The sequence below is a fragment of the Leptinotarsa decemlineata genome, unplaced genomic scaffold, assembly GCF_025532065.1.
Source record: "Leptinotarsa decemlineata unplaced genomic scaffold, Ldec_3_MD MMD2_tig00003557_RagTag_RagTag, whole genome shotgun sequence".
Taxonomy (NCBI): domain Eukaryota; kingdom Metazoa; phylum Arthropoda; class Insecta; order Coleoptera; family Chrysomelidae; genus Leptinotarsa; species Leptinotarsa decemlineata.
Genome location: NW_027412590.1, coordinates 3,350,592 through 3,373,852, shown reverse-complemented (window position 1 = coordinate 3,373,852; position 23,261 = coordinate 3,350,592). Strand labels below are relative to the sequence as shown.

General features: G+C 36.1%; 1 protein-coding gene and 2 long non-coding RNA genes across 3 annotated transcripts; 1 reads left to right on the top strand and 2 right to left on the bottom strand.

The window, feature by feature from the left end:
• Positions 1 to 3,333: 3,333 nt before the first annotated feature.
• LOC111514247 (uncharacterized) lies at positions 3,334 to 5,602 on the top strand. Its single transcript, XR_012466134.1, has 3 exons — positions 3,334 to 3,588; positions 3,641 to 3,757; positions 4,898 to 5,602. It is a non-coding gene; the product is annotated as an uncharacterized lncRNA (long non-coding RNA).
• On the bottom strand, positions 4,837 to 5,976 carry LOC141483509 (uncharacterized). The gene is made up of 2 exons (XR_012466135.1): positions 5,497 to 5,976; positions 4,837 to 5,434 (listed from the first exon to the last, which is right to left on the bottom strand). It is a non-coding gene; the product is annotated as an uncharacterized lncRNA (long non-coding RNA).
• A 6,612-nt stretch (positions 5,977 to 12,588) lies between these two features.
• Positions 12,589 to 23,031, bottom strand: LOC141483508 (uncharacterized). Its single transcript, XM_074178189.1, has 2 exons — positions 22,954 to 23,031; positions 12,589 to 16,432 (listed from the first exon to the last, which is right to left on the bottom strand). Exon 2 carries the CDS (start codon positions 15,646 to 15,648, stop codon positions 12,625 to 12,627), a length of 3,024 nt encoding a protein of 1,007 aa, XP_074034290.1. The 5' UTR covers positions 15,649 to 16,432; positions 22,954 to 23,031; the 3' UTR covers positions 12,589 to 12,624.
• Between the last annotated feature and the right edge of the window lie 230 nt (positions 23,032 to 23,261).

The window sequence follows — 23,261 nt, the reverse complement described above, 5'->3', positions numbered from 1 at the left end:
CTGCGGTGGGTAGGTGCATATATCGTAAAGGAATTGTTTTAAGTCTGCTTCAATTATCAGCTCACAGAACTCGCACCTCCTCAGCATCATAACATACACTCAAATCATAATTTGATGTATGTAGAGCGTCAAAACTTAGATCATCTGAAGTGGGGTGGGAAAAATAAGTTCGTACACCAAGCAGAATAATTCGGTTTGAAAAGGTTTTATTCCCAGTTGATCGATTGTATGACAGATTGCGTTGAAAATACGACTAAGTTTCTATAAAATAAAATCAAGAATATAAATAATATGCCTAAAGTTTAGCTCGATATATTACATACCTAGACCAGGCAGAAAAGTTCAAATTGATTCCCTTTCCAAATACCGCTAAGGTTCCAGGAAAACTTATTTGCAATTCCAATACACGAAATCAACTAGAACGAGTCCACTTGCAGATGGATCCAACGTTCCTGAACTTTTTACCACAATAATTTTTCAAATTAAGAAATGTGTAAGAAAAACGAGTTCTAATTAAACCGAGAAAGCTACTGACAGCGCCATCTCCACGCGAATAGGCCAAGCCAAACTATGTTGATAATTCTGTCAATACAGATCCCTAATCCCTAGCATTTACATCGGAATGAAATGAAAAATAGGTTAACGTCGATAACGAAAAGATGTAAACAAACATGATACAGTGAGTATAAATGACAAACGGGGACAAACTAAAAACGAAAACATATTACTTTATGAAATCACGAGCGGTAGGGAAGTTACGCTACATCTCGCTCCCCTCTCATTTATGCGAACGTGACAGATGCACGTCAGTGAGCAGGAAGGTAAAGTTTCAGGTGACAAGCATTGAAGGTGCCCCTTTCAGTCTCCTGTTCATCGAGGTAAGTGAGGACGAAGGTAGCAAAACTAACTCTTTTCTTCACTTCGTAAGGGCCCTCGTATAATAATAAAAACTTTTTTGTTTCAGCTTTGAACGACGATGAGGTGGTATTCGCCCTCAACAAGACTAGTTCCCCAACGGAACACTCACGATAAGGTTTACCTGGATATCTTTCAGCCCTTCGAGCAGCTTTTCCTCGCAAGGTCGCTTCCGCCAGAACTAATTTCCGTTCCGGAGGAGCAGGTTTCACCTAGGAATCGATATGCCACAGGCAAAAGTCGAAGCGAATCCATTCCATACTGCAATTCATTAGGTGCAAATCCAGTAGACTCGTGGACCACTGAATTCAAAAAATCCGCAAAAGCAGGTACTTCGTAGGCCCACCTGGAATGTTGTTGGTGGCAGTACGTCCTAAACAGCCTAATCAGCTCCCGCATAACCCTTTCAGAGGGATTCGCTGCGGCATGCCGCACAGAGCAAAAAATTACTTGCACACCCAAGTCACTAAGTGTTTCTTTTCAAAGGCGAGCTGTAAACTGGCTGCCATGATCCTGAAGGACTCTTTTCGGCATTCCATTTTTAGGGAAGTAATCTTGAATCAAACGATTCAAAATAGATTAAGTAGTAGCCCGTTTTAAAGCCAAAAGAGCCACATGCTTAGTGAAAAGGTTTACCACTACCAATAGGTATGTAACACCACCTCTACTCTTAATTAGAGGTCCATACAAATCTAGTGCTATAATGTCATCTTTGGAAGAAGGCACTATAGGTTGTTGAGGGGGCCTAGGCATCTACGCACTTTTAGCGCGTTGACAAATATCACAAGACTTACAAATGTTCTTCACCCTTCTGTGCAAATTATTAAACCACAGTTTCCTTCTCAAAGCGCACCAGGTCTTATAAACCCCATAGTGCCCTATGGCTTCATGATAGGCAAGAATGCATTCATCGATGAGGCTGGATGGAATACATAACAAGTATGCACCCTCTTCACCTCTATACTTATACAATACTCCCTTCTGAACAACAAAATGATTTTGCAGAGCGACATTGTGAGCAAGGTCCTTTTTTATAGCGTTCAGTTTTGAATCTGCATCTTGCGACTCCTTTATTTTTTTTAAGGACAACAAGAACTCAAAAGGCAACTTCAGAGCAGAGAGAATCCGAAAACATTTTCCTTCAGATTGATTATAAGCTCCACAGGCATCTCTTGACAGAGCATCAGCAATCACATTGTCACCTCCCGGTATATACTTTATATCAAAACAGAACTCCTGTAAAACCAAGGCCCAACGCGTTATCCTCGGAGTGAGTAACCTACATGTATTCAAGTACGTTAAAGCCTTACAGTCCGTATGCAGAGTGAACTCTGTACCTAGAAGGTAAACTCTCCATCGCTGTAGCGTAAAGACTGCTGACAAAATCTCTTTTTCTGTAGCCCCATAACGAGTCTCTCTTTCTAGTAAGCGGCGGCTAGCCCAAGCCACTACTTGCCGCCTTCCCTTTATGATCTGAAAAAGTTGGGCTCCCAGACCCAGACCCACTACTGTCAGTTTGGTCGTGCCAGGACGCACTAGGGTCCGGATGATACAACAAAGTATCGCTTTGTAAAATCCGCTTAACATTTTCAAAACTTTTCTCTTGTTCCACGTCCCATATCCACTTACTTTTTTTTCTGAGCAACCTGGTAAGGGGTTCCGTGAGAGCTGAAAATTTGGGAGAGAAAGAACGGTCATAATTACACATACCTAAAAACCTTTGTAACTGTTTCCCATTTTTAGGTCTTTCGTATTCTAAAATGCCTTGTATTCGCAACGGGTTTGGTTTGATTCCTTCTTGTGTGAGGATATATCCTAAAAAAAGTGATTTCCTTCCTGAAGAAGTGACACTTTTTTAGTTTAACAGTGAAGCCCGCTGTTCGGAGACGTCCGAAAACCCTACTCAGATGTCCCAGATGTTCTTGTACAGTATCTGACAGTATCAGCAAATCATCCAGGTACGTGTACAAGAACGAACTGAATTCGTGACTAAAAACAGTCCGCATACAGCGTTCGAAAGAACTGACTGCTGTAGAAAGACCAAACGGAAGACGACAAAAACGATAACATTTCGTACCAACCATGAAACCCGTGAATTTTTTGTGTTCTTCCTTTATTGGAATCTGATAATAACCGTAAGCAAGATTAATGGAACTCATTATCTTGCGTCCTTGGATTGATCTAAGAATTTCCTCTATAGGTTTCGGACATTCTCTTTCCGGAACTAACAAGGTGTTGAGATGCCTAGCATCTAGGCAGATTCTGACAGTTGCATCCTTTTTCATAGTTGTCATAAGGGGTGATACAAACGGAGCTTCCACACAGCGCTCAATAACACCCCAAGACTCCATCTGATCTAAAGCTTGGTTAACAGTCTCCCGGTGGGACATAGGGAGGGGATAAGGCTCGACAAAAAATTCGCTTCCATCTCTTAAGTGAATTTCATGAAAGTATTCTTCTGTCTTACCCGGAATTTCTGAAAAAATATCAGTAAACTCTTCCATTAACCTACGGAAGTCATTTTTTTCGGAATGTGTCAAAAAGTTTGCATCCCAAATATTTTCGTTTTTTTTTCATCAAATAAAATATTGTTTTTTATGGGATCGCTTTTCAAGACTACTGAAAGACCAACTTCATCAGGGGGACTATTCTCATGATGGTAGAAAACCTCAGGTATACTAACTTCAACATTATTAATTTTGCAAAATAAAATTTTATTTTCCAGATATAATTTCGCATGAAATTTTCTAAAGAAGTCGATCCCCAAAATGAATTCATAAATTAAGTCGGCAATCAACAGAAACTCGTGGGTGAAGACATGAGAATTTGCAGAAAAATCAAGGTGAGCTTGCAAAATAGCTTTTCTATGTTTAGCTTTGAAAGCTCCACAAATTTTCACTCCAGAGCATTTAAAAATGGTATTTTTTTGTGAAAAATTTCTAGTTGATTCCATACTCTTGAAGAAAATGCTGAAATTTGACTACCTGTATCACACAATGCTGGGAAACAAAAGCCAAAAATTTTTATAGATATGACAGGAACCCTGTCATCCGGTGGACTATGACGTAAGTCACATTCATCAGACAACAGCTCCTGTTGGGGAGTGTCAAGTACTACTCGTGCCCTATTTAAAATCGCTCCTAACTGGGGGCCTATTTCAGGTAGGAGGACTGGAAGTTTTCCGATTCAACTATCGGATCTTCTACTTCTAATGAAGCGACATATTTATTAGCGCTTGCACCGTTTTTAACATCTCTGTTCCGGGGAACGAAATTATTTTTATTGTCGAAAAACTGTCTACAGGCCCGACTTTCCCGACTAAAATAATAATCTGCTTGACGAAGTCTGTCCGGGGCTTCAGACAAACTCTGTGCACCGGTTAAAGTTGCAGAAATGTTGGGAGGAAAATGAATCACTACCAGTGCTATAATTTCCTGATCGGAAAAAGGTGGTTCTAAGTAACGTGAAAGTGCCACGCATTTATTAAAATGATCTTGGTATGTACCATCATTTTCAATAAATCTTAAACTTTTTAGTCTTCGCTTTACACTAAGTTGCTTTCGTGGACCCCAAAATTGAAGTAAAAATTCTTTTTTGAATTCTATATAAGTACCAAACGAATTTAAGAAAGCATCTCCCCAAGTTTTCGCAGAATTTTTCAACAGGATCTTAATCAAGCATTTCATTTGTGAAAAAGGAATCAGAGCGGTATTTAAGTTTTGTTCCAAATTCAGTAAAAATTCCACTGGATGGAGATCTTTTGAATCGTTGTAAGTTGGTAAAAACTTTGCTGCCTTCATTATATTAAAACTTTCACTATAGAAATTCCTAACTTCAAAATTTTCTTGACCCTGTTCATTATTTACATTAGGACCAATATTATTTCTCAAAAAAGAACTATTTTGTGAAAAATGGCAACCCTTCTTTGAAATGTTCGCATTGCTTAAGTTATTATCATTACAAACATTATTTGTCTTTCTAGGCACAAAGTTCAGCAAATGAACGACTTCTGCTGCTATTCGAGATACATCATCTGCATGTAACATGGGAGGCACTGATGGAGGATGAATAGGTCTCATACCCACAGGGGGAGGAGGCAGGTTAAAGCTCATGTTCGCCCTCACTTCGTGTGGCCGAAGACTGCTCTTGGGTGTTTCTATATGTGGGACGTTTGCATTGACTGGTGCAGGAAGACTCTGGGCTGAATTGAATAAAAGATTTGCCCTACCTTGATCGGGATTTAGTAGATCTCCAGTTTCTTCACCTGACCCAGAAGTTCTATTCGTGGTCATCTGAGGAGCTTGATTTTCGCCCGTTATACCATGGTCACGTTTTCTCAAGTTATATGGGGAATGATCCAAACCCATTTCCCTTTACTGCTTGGCCCCACGTTGGGCGCCAGATGAAGTGGGGTGGGAAAAATAAGTTCGTACACCAAGCAGAATAATTCGGGTTGAAAAGGTTTTATTCCCAGTTGATCGGTTGTATGACAGATTGCGTTGAAAATACGACTAAGTTTCTATAAAATAAAATCAAGAATATAAATAATATGCCTAAAGTTTAGCTCGATATATTACATACCTAGACCAGGCAGAAAAGTTCAAATTAATTCCCTTCCCAAATACCGCTAAGGTTCCAGAAAAACTTATTTGCAGTTCCAATACACGAAATAAACTAGAACGAGTCCACTTGCAGATGGATCCAACGTTCCTGAACTTTTTACCATAATACTTTTTCAAATAAAGAAATGTGTGAGAAAAACGAGTTCTAATTATACCGAGAAAGCTACTGACAGCGCCATCTCCACGCGAATAGGCCAAGCCAAACTATGTTGATAATTCTGTCAATACAGATCCCTAATCCCTAGCATTTACACCGGAATGAAATGAAAAATAGGTTAACGTCGATAACGAAAAGATGTAAACAAACATGATACAGTGAGTATAAATGACAAACGAGGACAAACTAAAAACGAAAACATATTACTTTATGAAATCACGAGCGGTAGGGAAGTTACGCTACACAGCCAAATCCACTGCTTCTGGCCACTCTTGTGCTGAATATTGCATCCACATATTTATAGGATGGAGAGCTCTGAATTTCATTCATTAGTTTGGAAATTATATTGTGAAAAAATTAAAATACTCACTTTAAATTTGACTGTGTCTATGAAATGAGCACGTTGATACATATTTCATATTATTCTACTATATTTTCACTATTAACAAAAAAAAAGATTGTAGTTATACTCTCAAAACTTTCAATCCAAAACATTGAATTTCATCAATGATCGGGTTTTAGCACCAGGATAATCCTGTGAACTTTGACCCATATGAGTAAGTGTGAATTTGGCTTTGGATGAATTCACTTCACGAATAATGTCTTCTGTGAATTGCTCTGTGACACGTTTTGGAAGCCATGCTTTAAAAGGAGTATTACTTTCCTCATCCAATAAAACTACTTGAATGGATTCACCATATCGTGTGGAATACATTGACATTTTTTTCATTTTATAATCTCTATCAATAACCAGGGCGGTTATAGGTTTCTGCTCTGAAGCTTCACTTTGTTGAATTATAGCAAAATTGATTTTTTCAATGTCAGATTTCAAATTATCCATATTCATAAATATAGTGAAATTACGGTTCAAAAATATAAACTATGTTCACCTTTGTGATGATGATGTTCACTTCTTGGATTGGTAAATACTAAATGCTGTCGTCAACACAACTCAACAAATACTCACTAACTATTAAATTACGTTAGTTAGTCTAAACTGAGTGAGAATATATGATACACTAAGCTTATATAGAAAATAATCTTCGAAAAGAGGGAGGGGTTCAAGGTTATGCATCGATGACAGTTATATCTTAAAGTCAAAGTCCAGGGCCATGCCTCGAGGACCTATGATGTGACATCATACAAGGTCAAACATCGAGGTCACGTATTGAGCAAGGATAAATCTCAAGATCGAACCGCATGGTCATATTGAATGTGTATAATGCAAGATCGTGAGGTATCTTTCAAGACCAAACTTCAAGGTCACATACTGAGGTCTACACGTAACTGGAGGTCATATGACGTCAGTCAAGGACAAGGTCAAATAGTGGGGGTAGGTCCTCAAGCGGCCTTAGACAACTACTGAAATTATTATTTCATTTGGATCTTTTTCTACTATTTTTTGTTGGGTATCATTTTCTAAATTAATGAATTTACCGAGTTTTTGTTCACTCTTCATTTCATGAATCTCCCTTGACAAATCTTGCTTAGTAATTGTTTTGATAATTTCGGTGTTTTTATTTGCGATAGGTGTATCAGAGGCCGTCGTATCTTGTGCTATCGGTTCTTTTTTTAGATGGAGGCTTGTTTGCTTCTTTTTCAGCCTCTGATTTTTGTGGGATCACTGTTGGAGTATGTGAATGGTTTTTTCCCATAATGTCAATTTGATTATTCAACATTATGATTTTATCTCTCAATTCTTGGATAAGTAGATCTTTCTGCTTAAGAATATATTTGAAAATAACTATATCAATACCAGGGTTAGTATTTACCAAGCCATCAAGTGCATAAATAAAAGGCATATTCGCATTCACTGATAACGGACTTCTCTCCTTCATGAAAACATTTAGGATTTTTTGCAGTCAGTGATTGTTTCCAGCATCCTGGGTGAACATTGAACTTGCCATTCACACATATCAGTTTGTCCTTCCTTCACTATTGCTCGTTTGCACTGTTCACAACTGATATTACTTTTATTTTCTGAGAGAGTCAAATCACAGCTAGCTGTGCCGGCGGCCATGTATGTATGTTTGAGACTCTTTCACGTCTAAACGACTGAACGGATTTGGATGAAACTATACATAAATACACGAAAATAATACATAGGCTATTTTGGTCATAATATAACGAAAAATATTGAGTGAATCAAAAAAATTATTGATCCCTGAGAGCTATCTTAGCGGGCGCTGCCTATACCGTTCGAGTTACATGCAGATAATGTACCGTAAGATTGTCTAACTTAAATAGTTCCGAATGAAAGTCTGCGATATCATATATTTACCTACCATGTGGTGGCTACTAAATACAAAATACTGAGCCATAAATACAATTAATGCCGATACTTTTTTTATAAAGCCCATTTTAAAATATCTGTCAAATTCTTATAGAAATTGATAAAACTGTTGTTTTAAGTATCAAATATAGATAAATTCTGTCCTTTTACACTAAGTAACTTGACACAACACAGTAAGCCATTATGCGTTGCGTCTACTGTAAGACGACGGGAGACGAAGCGCCATCGTTGACGGTTGTGATAGTTTTGCCAATTTCTTAATAGTTAACATAATTCGATTTTCGAAGCTATTCATTGCTTAGTGCACTTGGCATATTTTTTCAGTTACTGTATTTTTGAAGTGGAAATATGGATTACTGGCTGTTGTCCGCTCTCATATCAACGTACAGACGAAGCTACTTAACCTAGAATCTTGAAATATGCAGGTAGGTTCTTTGTATAGCGTAAATGAGCATCAATAAAGGGAATCAAAAATTTCCACCCCTCCCAGGGGAAAAAGTAGGTGTTCAAAGATTGTATTGAATTTCATCAGTTTCGTAGTCGGAAACCTGAAGTTTTGGGTTGATGAAAAAATTGTGAGTACCTATTTGTTTAAAATGGTCTGTCACGAAACTCAATGTGACAAACCAAATTTTATGCGGGCGAAGCCTCGGGCAACAACTAGTGAAATTATAATTCATTAATTGAAATTCATGAAGCAAGAAATTCATTAAATTAACGAAGGACACAAAAGACTTTCACTATAGTGAAGTTTCAGAATTATTGTTACTCTGAAATTGATGCCAAAATCGGGAAAAGTTAAGGGGAATATGTCACAAATAACCTGTTAGGTTTTGTTGACCTTTGACCTGATTTAGATAATTAATAAATGAAAATTATATTACTATACCCTCACCTGAAGACGGGATATCTGAGATTGTCGATAAATTCAATAGTTATAAGCCCTACATATAATTCACCATTCACCTTTTGAGGGTGAGAGCGGAACCAACACCACTGCCAAGTCGGTCGGCTTCAGCTATTAGAAGTTTTACATTGTCTAACTAAGGTTTGTGTTCCACCGTGTTGGACGAAATGTCAATAGACTATGTAATAGAAAATTCAACCCAGCACGTTTTTTGACTTTTCCTATTGAGAGATTCACAAAAGAAAAACGTACAATACAGGAAATAACAGCCACTAATAATTTTTCGAGGGGTATTGTAGATGACATAATAAGGAATAAGAAGTTTAGGTCGAGAATGAACAAAATCTAGACTTTTAGAAAGGACAAAAACCAAAATAAATATATCTCAGTTCCATGCCACCAATAGACGAAGAACTTTGGAAAGATTGTTAAGGAACTAGGTATGAAGGTGGTATTTAAAACAAGTCATACACTGCAGAGCCATTTAGAAAGTCCAAAAAAGTCGAGAATTGAATAAAGTCTGGAATTTACGAAATCACATGTAAGGACTGCGATGTAAAATATTATAGATAGACAAAACGATCTATTAAAATAAGATATGAAGAACACTTGAAATATGGAAGACCTGTAAAATCAGCAGAGTACAGGTACTAGGCCGGTTCTGAAAGTTTTCTTATGGAGATTAACATGGGAAAACGGCTAAGGTCCATTCTGGCGTTTTTGGTTCCTTTCAAGGTCACGCGTACGGCAGAGTCTAATCAGAGCGCTCCAAATTGTCACGTGACCTAGATGCATCGTCGCGAGTACACCACACTGGCGCCACCTATGAGTCACTAGCTGAACTATCTATTGGTTGAAGAAGGACACTGTAAACACTAGACTCATAGGACTGCATCTGTCAAATGTGAATACATGCCAGTATGGCAGGTTCGGCGTTGCCAGTTGTACAACAAAATACATCATTTAACAAAAAAACATGGTGGCGGACATTGAGCGGAATATAGAGGGTGTGTCAAAATACATAATTTAAGAAACATGGTAGTTTAACGGGGCTCTATCGTTTCAACGTATGATTCTTCAATTTATACAGAATGTCTCATTCAAGAAAGAAACATGCCAGGGGGGCACTATCCCAATGAGAAACGTTGGGAAATGGTGGAGTGGGGGTAAAGAAAACACGCGGGAGGATAATATTTGTCAACGTAATAGAAAAAAAAATGGTTGCCATACAGGACGTCTCATCGTTAAAGAAAAAAAAACATGTACATATACAAATACGTCAGCGTGGAAAATAACGGTATAGTAATAATAATGAATGAAAAAAATTGAATCAAAGGAAAAAACATGACCACGGGCGTGGAAGAAAAAAAACATGTCTGTCATCAAAATATACAGGGTGTCTCAAATTAAGTCATTCAAGAAAGTTTGACGGGGCTCTATTGTTTCAACGTGTGATTCTTCAATATTTATGGGGTTCTATCGTTTTGTCGGTCGATTCTTCAATGTGTATAGAATGTCTCACCCAAGAAAAAACATGACAAGATAACGGGGCTCTATTGCTTCAGCATGCGATTCTTCAATGTCTACAGGGTGTCTCAAAATACGTCATTTAAGGAACAGGACAGTTTAACGGGGTTTTATGGTTTTGTCGTGAGATTCTTCAATATGTACAGGATGTCTCATTCAAGAAAAAGCATGACAGTTTAACGGGGCTCTATCGTTTCAGCATGCGATTCTTCAATGTGTATAGGATGTCTCATTCAAGAAAAAACATGACCGTTCAACAGGGCTCTATCGTTTCAGCATGCGATTCTTCAATGTGTACAGGATGTCTCATTCAAGAAAAAACATGACAGTCTAACAGGGCTCTATCTTTTCAGCATGCGATTCTTCAATGTGTATAGGATGTCTCATTCAAGAAAAAACATGACCGTTTAACGAGGCTCTATCGTTTTTGACATGTGATTCTTTAATGTGTACGGGGTGTATTATTCAAGAAAAACATGGCAGTTCAGCGGGGCTTTATTGCTTTACCGTGTGATTCTTCAGTGTGTACAGGATGTCTTGAATACGTCATTTGAGAAAACATGGCAGTTCAACAAGGTGCTATCGTTTTGACGTGCGATTCTTCAGTGTGTAGAGGGTGTCTCAAATATGTCATTTAAGAAAACATTACATTTTGGCTCAAAATCCAATGCTTTTTTTATGGAGCTTAAGTTTAGTCATTTTCAGACCTCGTAGCGAAACCTTGTGGAATACCCAACTCGAGGTAGATGTAACGTGTGTGATAGTTATACGATGCACTATATATGTTCATATGAGGAAGAAGTGTATATGAAGTCAGCGTGGAGTAGAGAAAAAACAAAGATTGCAGTCGAAAGGGCACTAAACCACATTTTCGTTATTAATAATAGTCGGATCATCACGCATAGTACGCCAAATGAAAGGAGAAGAAATGTAGAATTTATCGACAGAGAAAAAACAAAGATTGCGGTCAGAAGGGCACTAAGCCACATTTTCGTTAACCAAGTTAGCATCATCAGGAAAAGTCAACCAGATGAAGGTGAACATAATAGAAAAATTCATATAGGGTGTCGTTTGAGAAGGAAATGTGGTTTCGAGGTAACGAGAATCTGGGAGGATATAATGCGATAAAATGTTCAGTTTTGTCTCGAAAAACGCAAAATTTCGATGCGTTAAAGTAGACAGTTTTGTCATTTGAATCGCATCGAAAAAAATGCATTTTTTAAAGTCTCATTTCTTCTAAAAACCCATATGATTTGCATTGTAATGCGTCACGGGAAATGATGCAGAAATGACATGAGAATCGCTTTAACAAAATGTCAAAAATTTTGCGCGATAAAACGTTAATTTGTGCCGCGATTATCACATAAAATATTTCGCAAAATTTCAATGCGTTGAAACAATCAATTCAGGCACTCTAATCGCTTCGAAAAAAAGTTATTTTTGCCACACATTTTCCAAACAAATAACGCATGACCGAAAGATTGAAAATCGCTTATGGTATAAACTAGAACCGATTTTTCGGTTCCAATCAATTTTCGTCTGGAAATACAGCCAATAAAATTCATATCAAAATTACTATGCATAGTATTCGAAATATCGAAATCATTTTCTTCAAAGCATTATTTAGGATGTTTCGCTAATCAAATATTTTAAAAAATAGGAATATCGTCTAACAGAAAGGCGGTAAACTGTTTGTAATAGGAAATAGAACCCCTGAAGTTCCTCAGACGTGTTATTAGGAGAAAAGGTTATTGTGTTATAGAGCAAGAAATTTATGTCAAGTTCATTGTGTGAAGAAGGTATATGACAACTGTTGAAGTTGACCGAGTATAAGAAATTCTAAACATTCCTCCAAGATGACAATTTGCAAAGTCCGTTTCCACATCACCCAGGAGGTAGGACTGCGCATGCGTTATCCTTTTTTTATTGTGGAGGTTTCCCCAGTAGGCATATCATAACCACAAAAAAGTGTCTTTGAAGTTACTGCTTGTGCACTAATACTTAAATTTTGTAATCGTAGGGGGAGTGTTCAGAAATACCTAATATCGAATTTACATCATGGCCAATGAGATTGAAAAAAGTTTTACATGCAGGCGTTTCCAACATTTGAGAAGTAATAATTTTTTAAGAGATTCATCATTGCGGGAGTAAGCAGAAATAGTCAATATCAAATCATACATTTTATTTTAATGAATTTACAAAGTTATGATATATCCATTTCTTCGGCTATGCAATAATGCCCCCATGGTAAAGTTTCATTAGAATCGGGTATTAGATATCTTTTATCATCTTCAGGGGAAAGGGCGATCTTCTCCTGGACGATGGAGTGCACTTGATATTTATCAGAGCGAATTAGTCTCTGAGTGATACTCATACATTTCCAATTGTTGAGACATTCTTCATAATCATCAAATGTGATTGTGGTTTTCACAACCGATGTTTTAACTCCCTTCGCTTTCTTGGTGCTCCCCAAATTCTTCAATTCCATCGCAATTTCATCTTCATCATATCCCTCATTCAACAATTTTTTTCTTTCCTTCTCATAATCACCCTCAGTGGTTAGTACCTTTGTTGCATATAATTTAGAATGAAGTCCAACATAGTCCGTCATCGGTACGCCATTGTTCTCGTCCTTCATCATACCCAGCACTTTTTTATTCACCAAAGCAACGTTGAACTGATTGTTGAATGGATAATCCGAAGTATCGAAGCGTTGATGACAGTCTCGCTTCATTATCTCGTAGGGGTCTTGTCGCAGCTCGTATATGAGAGAATCGGTGTCGGTATACATAACGGTACAGCCGTCTCCGAAACGCTCCACCATATATCCATAGTGGAAGTCATAGATTGTTGTCTTTGCTAAATCCAAAATAGCCTGTCCTACATATATAGGCTTGTTTAGGAAAATTTGCAGCTTATTAAGCTCAACAGCCACCAAGTTTTCATTGAATATGGTGCAAGATTTGAACTCAGGCTTAGCAATGTAGGCTCCTGCTCCATATCTACCCCTCCATTCGGTGAGAAGTCTGATGTTAACCCTTTTCCGAACGTTCTTCATAGTTTTACCGAATACTGCATTGTTCATTAACTTGTATAAATTTTTTTCAAACTCATTTGATGCCTTTGCGCGTAACTCTGTATTTAAATCGATATAGGACTTCAGCCATGGACTTTGATTAAATTTCAACACTCGATGGATTTTCTTCATTATCAATCCATGTGCTAAAGCCTGCTTCAATGCTCTGTAATGTATGATATATTTCTCCTTCGGTTGTAAAGTAGCCATCAACTTTGAGAGCTGTTTAGCTTTTACTGGAGGTTTTCTCGTCTTAGGACATATATGTTCCGGGCAAAATGGTAGATCTTTATGTTTGTCATGCAAATGCTGGGGATATTCCAAGTCCACTTCCAAAATGTATCCTTTATCGTCATCATCAGGAATTTGAGTGATATCTATGTTTGAATCTGTCCACTCAAAGCCTCCATATGGAAGATATTGGCTCATTGCCCACCCATACTGATTGTTGACATCATAGTACATCATGAATGTTGTTGGTTTGGAAGGATCGTAATTGTTGATGTACTTGTTATTTGCATGCGATCTCCTTTTTGAGCAAACTTGGCTGAGCCCCCCTCGTATTCCACGCTCAACAAAGAGGAACATATCAACATCGGTGAGAAGTTCCAACTTAATCCCTGTATACTTCAGCATAGCATCCCACGTGTAGCCGGGTAACGTGAAATAATGTGCAGGATCGAGTTTATGTGAGTTGAGGATGCAGGTTCTGAACATTTCGAAGACATCAGCTAGCAGGAGAATATCAGTCTTCATATATAAGTCCACATAATCACCTAGATTCTGATAGTTGAAGGTGGTCCATACATCCTGAGCTCGTTGATAAAAACGTCGGGGGCAGAGCTTATTTTCCAGTTTATTATAAAACTTATCCTGAGATGGTAAAGCTGGTTCATCGAATCGACTAAACGAATCTATATAATCATATGGCATAACTCCTTTCTTCGTTAAAAGTTTGAAGTGTTGTATAGGCACATCAGCAAACTGCGACTTCAGATTGGGGAACTCTGGAAGATACGATGCAAGTTTATCTAATGAAGAAGCCATGAAACGGAACGAGTCGATGAATCTGAATTGAATTGTTGTATCGTCAACGTGTTTTGTAAAGGAAATATACTTTTCTTTGGTTATCGGGAGTAAATCAACCTTTCCAGCCATTCTTGTAGCAATGTCTCTAACGATGAAGTGTGCGTCATATCCACTCAAGTTATGAAAAACAACAGGAACAGTATGAGAGTCCTTATAGTTGATATTACACCCCTTATGAGCAGCTCCCCGATAGTTATTTCCGGAAATCAGATGGTTGTGATCTCGAACCTTCTCACATTCTGGGGTGAAAGGCTGCTTGCAAATATGACAGTGTGAAGTAAGTTTAAATTGTGCTTCTTGCATCCAGGTCATATTGATATTATAAGGACACCAAAATACTGTAGCCATATCCTCAGCTAGTTGAGCCATCTCATCAGCAAACCACGTCATACAGTCTGGTCCACGATGGGATTTATAAAACGAGAGCGAATCATCGTAGTAGCATTTCAAGTAGTAGCCAACTGCAGCAGGAATATGATGCTGAGGTTTCTTTTTATCTCCAGTGGGTTTCAAAACACTTTCCAAGTCGGCATAAACTATGAATGGGGCCCTTTCTTTGTTTTTGAAATTTTTAAATTTCAAAATATCTTTTCCAGGCTCTGGCATCTTTATGACTGCTTCATTCATTTTCATACAATCGTCAATATGTCTATTCAATATATCTTGGGACCTAAAGTAATGCAGACATCGGTCACAAAAATATTTGCAATGTTCTTTATTACTCAATTGACTTGATAGAGGTCTAGATAGGTTCTTGATCCAAACAAAGTGAAATTTCATTGGAACATCATTTCCTTTTTCATCATCTTCAGAATACTGCTCTTGCACCCAAAGAAGATTAACGTGTCTTTCCTTCTTATCCTTAGTTAAATATGTTGGAAGAGTTTCAAAAGATTGTTTATTTTTCTGAAGCCTACAAATGTTAATAGAAACGTTATTCTGCTTCTCAAAGTTGGGGATCTGCTTCAAAGTCATAGGGAACTGGATACCTTTCAGCTTCAATACCGTTGAATAGTGGGGATAAGATGACAGTTTATTCAAATCATATTGCGCCGGATACATAGCAGAAACGACAGCCCAGGCGAAGCAAGCTTGGTCATCATTCTTAACATTGATACAGGCATGCTTCTTCTGGATCTGAGTAGGCAACTCAATGTAGGAAGAGCCAATCTAAGGAGTAAACTTGTTGATGTTAACACCCAGATTAACCACTTTTTTCAGCGCCCAGCCGGAATCACGTTCTTGGAACTCCTCGAGATCGTTCATTATTGGCTCAATTATGTTATGTTGGAAGCATTCATCCAGATTGGTGTCTCGGTAAATTGGGGAGTTAGAGGTGGTGAAATACTTGTGATCTCGTAGTATTTGCGCCCCTTTCGCTATTTCAAATTCACCACAGAAAATCATATTAACTTTCACAAATTCAGCCTTTTTGAGGGCATCATGAATGCGGCGTTTAAAGGTAGCATTTGAGTCAATCAAGAAAGACCTTGGGTCCTTATGTTTAAGATTTGAGATTACGCCAGACTGGATTCGGCTACTGAAGGCTGAGTCAGTGTCATCCCAATGAACCCGCTCTCTAGCACCCTCAGGTCGTGGTGTCTGCCCTGCCCCCCTTTTCTGCATATATTTGAATTCATTACGCATCGTTGTAATGTTCCTCAAACATGCTTCTAAATGTTGCTTCTCCCCCACAGAAGTTGCATTCTTCATCGCTTTGCGAATCCTCCTCACACCCTTGGTACACTCGTCAAGGCCCTCTTGAGCAATCTTATCATCATAATTTGGGGTTATGAGCCCGAGGAAGGTGGTAATATATCGCACAAGATCAGCAAACATTGACATGCTGTAATTACAAAAAAGTTAAGTGTTGAACGTTCAACGTTCTGAAGAAGACTAATGAATAGCGCAAAGCAGCTGAATACATATCGCTAAACTACAGATTATACTGCTTGATATAAAAAGGGGGTGGGGAGGGGATAATTGAGGGTTTATTTCATAAATAAAATCCGCATCATCCAGTTCATACCCAGCTATTATCGAAGATGGAAGCAATACGGTTATTTTTCGGTCATCAAGCTGCTAAGAAAATTAGACAGTTGAATATTAAAAGTGATTTGATTCGACAGTGGTATTGCGATAAAACAATCTCCTGTTACATTATTTACGTCAACGATAAACCAATAGCATTTGCGCTGCTGTCAACCATGGATTTCGACCCTTTGAAAAAACATTCTAACCCGAAAACTCTCAATTATATTCATACGTTGGAGGAGTACCGCAGAAACGGATATGCTACAAAACTTATCGCTCACATTAAGAATCATGAAGAATTTACAGCTTTTTGCAGTAATAAGGAATCTGAATTTTTATTTGAAAAATGTGGTTGTATATATTGGGGTATTATGATGTGTCCAATGTTTAGATATCCATAATAAAAAAATATAAAAATATTAGACTTTTTTTTTTCAATAACTTGACAAAAAATTTTAATATCATTCCTATGCAATTACACTGTAAGAATATAAACCAGTAGATAAGGAGATTCATTGAACCAATGCCTTTGCAGAACGATAATTATGATTGAAAATTAATATTTTCTCATTTTTACTCCCTCTTGAGTGGGATATGAGATATAATAATTGACTTGAATTTATATGGTGATGTAATTGAATGCTCGTAGGTGGGAGTGGTTTTCTCCTAACGATATTCAGACTTTGTCGAGATTGAACGGCCAATGACTACACTCAACGAGCGCGGTATAGTTTGGTGTTGCGCAGTTACGCTTTGCGCAGTATGGTTTGGTTCGGCGTACTAAGTATCAGTTTCGCTAAGCGCAGTTGGTTAAGTATGTGGCGGTTACGCATATATAGACTTGTTCAATGAAAATAATTTAGTTGCAGTCAATATGTCAGATAACACAACATTCAATAAATGCTCGGTGAAGGAACCAGTTCCCCAACAAAAGGGGATTTCAGAACACCAAAGAACGATCGAATCTAATATATATGGGCTCCGTTTCGAAAATGGATATGTTATTGGAGATACCCCTGTACAATATGAAAACGATGAACTTGTTATAAAAAACGAACATTTCAATCTTACGCAAGGACTACTTCAACTATTATTGAAACGTGTTCCTCGACATTATACAGCTGAAGACTTGATTGTATACAAAAATATTTTAAGGATCACCAATGCCCACAAACAAAGATATAAATCCAATGGACCAGTGAAGGCCAACCGCTCATGGAAGTATCGAAACATCATTTCATTATTGTTTCCACCAAAAAGAAGAAGGAATACTCAACGCAAAACCCACAGTGAGCAGCGCATAAAGAATACCAATATAAAAGCTCACAGTTATGTTGATGACGTAGAACAACAGGGTAATTCGAAGTCAAGCAGTTTCAAAAGAGAAAATGAAATAATCGTGACTCATAGACTGTGTAGAGGCCCTCTTATATTCAATAGATATTAAATATTGCTCATTTAAAATGTGTTTTATTACAATCATAGTTTTTTACCAACAACCTCTTTTCAAATAATGAGGATGCATAGCGGAAACGTTTAACTTTTCTCAACATTTGTGAATGCACACTCACCAACCCCTTTTTTTAAATCAGATATAAAAATCATTGATCAACGTTGTATGTTAACATAATTATTCAAAACTCATTAGGGAATGTTATTTCGAATCGCTAGTTAATATTCAGTACAATTAGTCCTTATAGTTGAAGGTTTCCATTCAGAGAATATATTGTGTATATTTGTAGTTTTTGTAGTAACATATATCAATAGAAATGTTTTGAAGTGAACAAACAAAAAATGGATGTAAGAATGAACTCTGCTTACTAAAGATGAATAATGTATTAAAACATGAGCTCATCTGAATGGACATTAAAATTTTGAATGAAGCGGAAAAAAAATTTTGTATTGAGGGATCACACGTTCGAAACTGAGGTCCTAGTCATCCTCCAGTCGCCATGTTTTTTGCAGACGGCCTGTATACATTGTTTTTTTTTTCAATGGAATTGCACACGGAAAACTGAGGCTTTCATCAAACTCCAGTCGCCATGTTTTTTGCAGACGGCCTGTATACATTGTTTTTTTTTCAATGGAATTGCACACGGAAAACTGAGGCTTTCATCAAACTCCAGTCGCCTTGTTTTTTGGAACGTTCTGTTTATGATTTTCTTCTCAATGAGACGTCCTGTATACTTCGTTTATTTCAATGGGATTGCACGTTGAAAATTAAGGCTCCCGTCACACTCCAGTCGCCTTGTTTTTTGGAACACGTTATTGCAGGCATGTTTTTTTGGAATGATGCATTTTGAGACATCATGTATACATTGAGGGATCGCACGTTGAAAACTGAGATCCGCGTCATCTTATATTATCATTTTATTGTATTATATTTTGAAACACCTTGTATAATTTTTCTTTTAACAAACGTCAATGAAACATCCTGTATACACTTTTTTAAAAGGTCATGCTATATATTTTTCACTTCAATGCGACATCTTAGACAATTTTTAATTAAACAAACAAAAATATTGTATGAAAGATTGAACTCGTACTAAACGATAAAAAATTTATTGAAACACGATTTCATATGAATGGAAGTCAGCAATAGAAATTTTCGAACGAAGCAGAGAGAAAATGGTGCATTGAAACACGACTCTGGTGCAATTACGCATATAGACTTGTTGGAGTGAAAATAATTCAATAAAATTGTTTGAACTAAACAATGAAAAATGTTGTATCGAAATACAACTTCATATGGATAGTATCATGCCTTAATTTTGAGGTTTTCAAAATTGCCTTGAATAATCGTTAGCTAAAAGGATGTGTATACATATAAACAACTAGAAAAAATACAGTTCTTTGATAAACTTCAAGTAACAATTTTTCTGGATGAAAACCACTGTTTATACCTGACTTTCATCAGGGAAAGGTGGATGAAAATCATTATTTATACCTGACTTTTATCAGGGAAAGGTAGGTTTTTCTAACACATTTAAAAAAACCTGAAGTTTTCGAATTTACCTAATGGTATTACTAAGAGTAATAATGTCTTAATTCTGACTTTTCAAATTGCAAAAGTTACACGAAAAAACTTAGTACGCCGAACCAACCCATACTGCGCAAAGCGTAAACTAAATAGCGATAAAAATTATTTCATATACACATGAAAAATATTTTCAATGTTCCTTTCCTCTGTTGAATTTTTAATAAATATTTGTGCTTTTACATTTCACTTTTTTCACTTCCCACTCCTCAGTAACAGCCCCATTATTTTGGTTTATTAATCGTCAGAGTACACAGTTTCAAACTTTATCAAAGTCTTTATGAGAGTTTCAACATGTTTGTTATTTCTTCATCATCAGCACACACCGTTTCGAATTCTATTTAAGTCTTCATCAAAGTTATAACATTTTGGTTACTTGTTCAATTATCAAGGAACCCCCCCTTCTTTTTTTATTTGTATCTTTTATCCCTTCTCAGTCCCCATCAAAAGTTATAACCTAATATTTTCGAAACTACTGTGGTACACTATAATTCACCTATGTAATTTATTCTTGCTGCATATGAAAATGAAATAATTTATACTATAAAATATTCGTGAAACTGAGCCTTTGGATATACCGCCGCGTAAACTGGCACATCACAATTCACCGATGTAATTGAACCTTGAGGCATATCAAAATGCTATAATTTATACTATAAAAATGTTTATTGTATAAGTTTGAAAATGTCTATATAGGACGAAACTGCAGTAACATTAGTTACAAATAAAAGTGGTAAAGAAGATATAAATTTTCATTTCTCTTTTCGTCTAAAACCTAGCAACATTCTAAAAAGTGGTAAGCAATAATTCCCCTACCTACGTAATTGATCCTTGTAACCTACCATAATACCAAGATTTATACTATAAAAATATATAAAAACCGATTCTTGCGAAATACCATATTCTTGTTTGCTTTAACAAAGTGTCGTGACATTTCACGTACATTTGTCTGCGACGGAAAAATATGTGTTCACACAAAAACATTTGAGCATACATTGGAGACTGTAGCTGAGTTGTGTAAGCAATAGACATTTTGCCACGATTTTTTCTAATATTTATTCAATTATCAAATCAGTTTTCAACAATGCCAGGCTGAAGTTTGATGAACAATTTTTCAAACTGCTATCTGTATATGAAAGTTATAAATGTACATTAAATTCAATGAAATTTTCTTCTCTGATGTATTAGAACAGTAAAACTCCCTGCACTGTATAATCATTCGTTGTTAAATGAGTACCCAACTAATGACTCATAGCTATAACCTTCAACGTGATAAAAAATTACTTCGAAAAATGTTTCAAATATATGACTTTAATCAGTATACAAACAACAGCCCAATTCATTGAGACAAAATATTTAAACTGCTACAATTCTGAATATAGCGTATGCATCTCATCTGAGTGCGATTATAATATTTTCAAGTTGGAATATGATTCAATACATACATTTTATCAGTTATAACCGGATAATGTTTGCAGTCAATGATGGCGAAAAAATATACGTTTGTTTCTAAACTTTATCATGAAAACATTTTTGCTCATGAGCGTTCATAATACTTTGTTTTCATAGATTTTTTTCAAATAAACAAAACTTGTTTTATAATAATAATAACATTTCTAACTCTCATATATATCTACATCATACGCTTATTATGGTAAATACTCATCAGAAAACAACTACTTTTTTGGCTATTACCACGACGAGAATTGAATCAATCAATTTTCAAAACATTCTGTAGTGGAATAGGGCAAATTTTTATTTACAATTTTCGTATTGTAATTGTTGGAGAATGTTACAACTTGTATTTTTTCCATCAATTTTCATAAATTTGGTTGTGAAATTTGTTATAAAATTAGTTGTAGCTTTCATATTTTTTTCCACATCATAAATCTTGTACTATAATATTGGATCTCCTAGTGAGAAACATTTAACAAGTATCTACGGAAATTTATTTCACTATTCCTCAACTCCTTATTTTATAGTGGAATTTTAAAAAAACGTTTTACAAGTCTTGTTGATTTCTACACCAAATAATTTTGTATGTTGTTTTTTGTTGTTACTTTTCAACTACTATCTACACTTGGAACATTTAAATTGTTACTTGTTACAACTTTTGTGGTTTTCATATCCAATCAGAAGGTTGGTCTCATTATTATGAAAAATTCTACCACTTCATCACCACCTCCATAATTATGATAATAGTTTGACTCCTCTCTCGTAAAATGTTCACCATAGTATTTGTAGTGTATCATTTCGTTTTTTATGTAGATGACCTAATAACCGTGACAATTATCCGCCTCATACTTCCCAATATCATATTTCATTCTCGACTTGAAATGTGAAATGAAACGAGAATTTCTGAATATTCAACTATTTACTATTTGAAACCAAATTTCACATTAAATTTCATAACTATTTCCTGAACAACTCTAATCAAAATATATGCTAATATCGTAGATACTATAATGAGAATTCTATAAAGATCAAATTCCATTTGGTATGGCGAAAAAATATACGTGTTTCTGAACTTTATAATGAAAACATTTTCCATCGTGATCATTCATAATACTTAATTTTCATAAAGTTTTGTCAAATAAACAAAAATTCTTTTGTAATGATAAACACATTTTTTTATTCTCATATACACCTATTATGGTGAATACTCGTCAGAAAACAACTACTTCTTCAGCTATTACCACGACAAGAATTGAATCAATCAATTTTCAAAACATTCTGTAGTGCAATTGGGAAAACACTTTTTTACAATTTTCGTATTTTAATTGTTGAAGAATGTTCCAACTTGTATTTTTTAAATCAATGTTCATAAATTTGGTTGTGGATTTTTTTATAAAATTAGCTGTAGCTTCCATATTTTTTCCACACCATAAATCTTGTACTAGAATATCAGATCTCCTAGTGAGAAACATTCAACAAGTATCTACAGAAATTTATTTTACTATTCTTCAACTCCCTATTTTGTAGTGGAATTTTGAAAAACTTTTCATAAGTATTGTTGTTGATTTCTTCACCAATTAATTTTGTATTGGAATTCTTGGCTAGTGTTTAATTCTATAGATTTTTTGTTGTTACTTTTCAACTACTATCTACACTTGGAATATTCAAATGTTATTTCTTACAACTTTTGTGGTTTTCATATCCAATCAGAAGGTTGGTTTCATTATTATGATAAATTCTAACCACCTCCATAATTATGATAACAATTTTACTCCTCTCTCATAAAATTTTCACCATAGCATTTGTAGTGTATCAATAAGAGTAAATTTAAATCTACTCACTTCTAATATTTTATTCTTTGGATGTCACCTCAAATATGTTCTTGGATATGTCACTAATGCACACCCATACACACACATACAGGTTTGATAATATTAGTGGATCCCGTGCATGAAAGGTATTTGTGGAGCCAGCTCTGAAATATAGCTGAAGTGATGCTAAAAAAAATCAGAACCCTGGAAAACTAATTTGTTTCGCTTAACCCCCCGAGATAAGAAATATATGTTGAAAAACTAATTGTGGCACCCTGGATCCACTAATATTACCAGACCAGGGTGTGTACGGAATATTCCACAAATATTAATCTTCG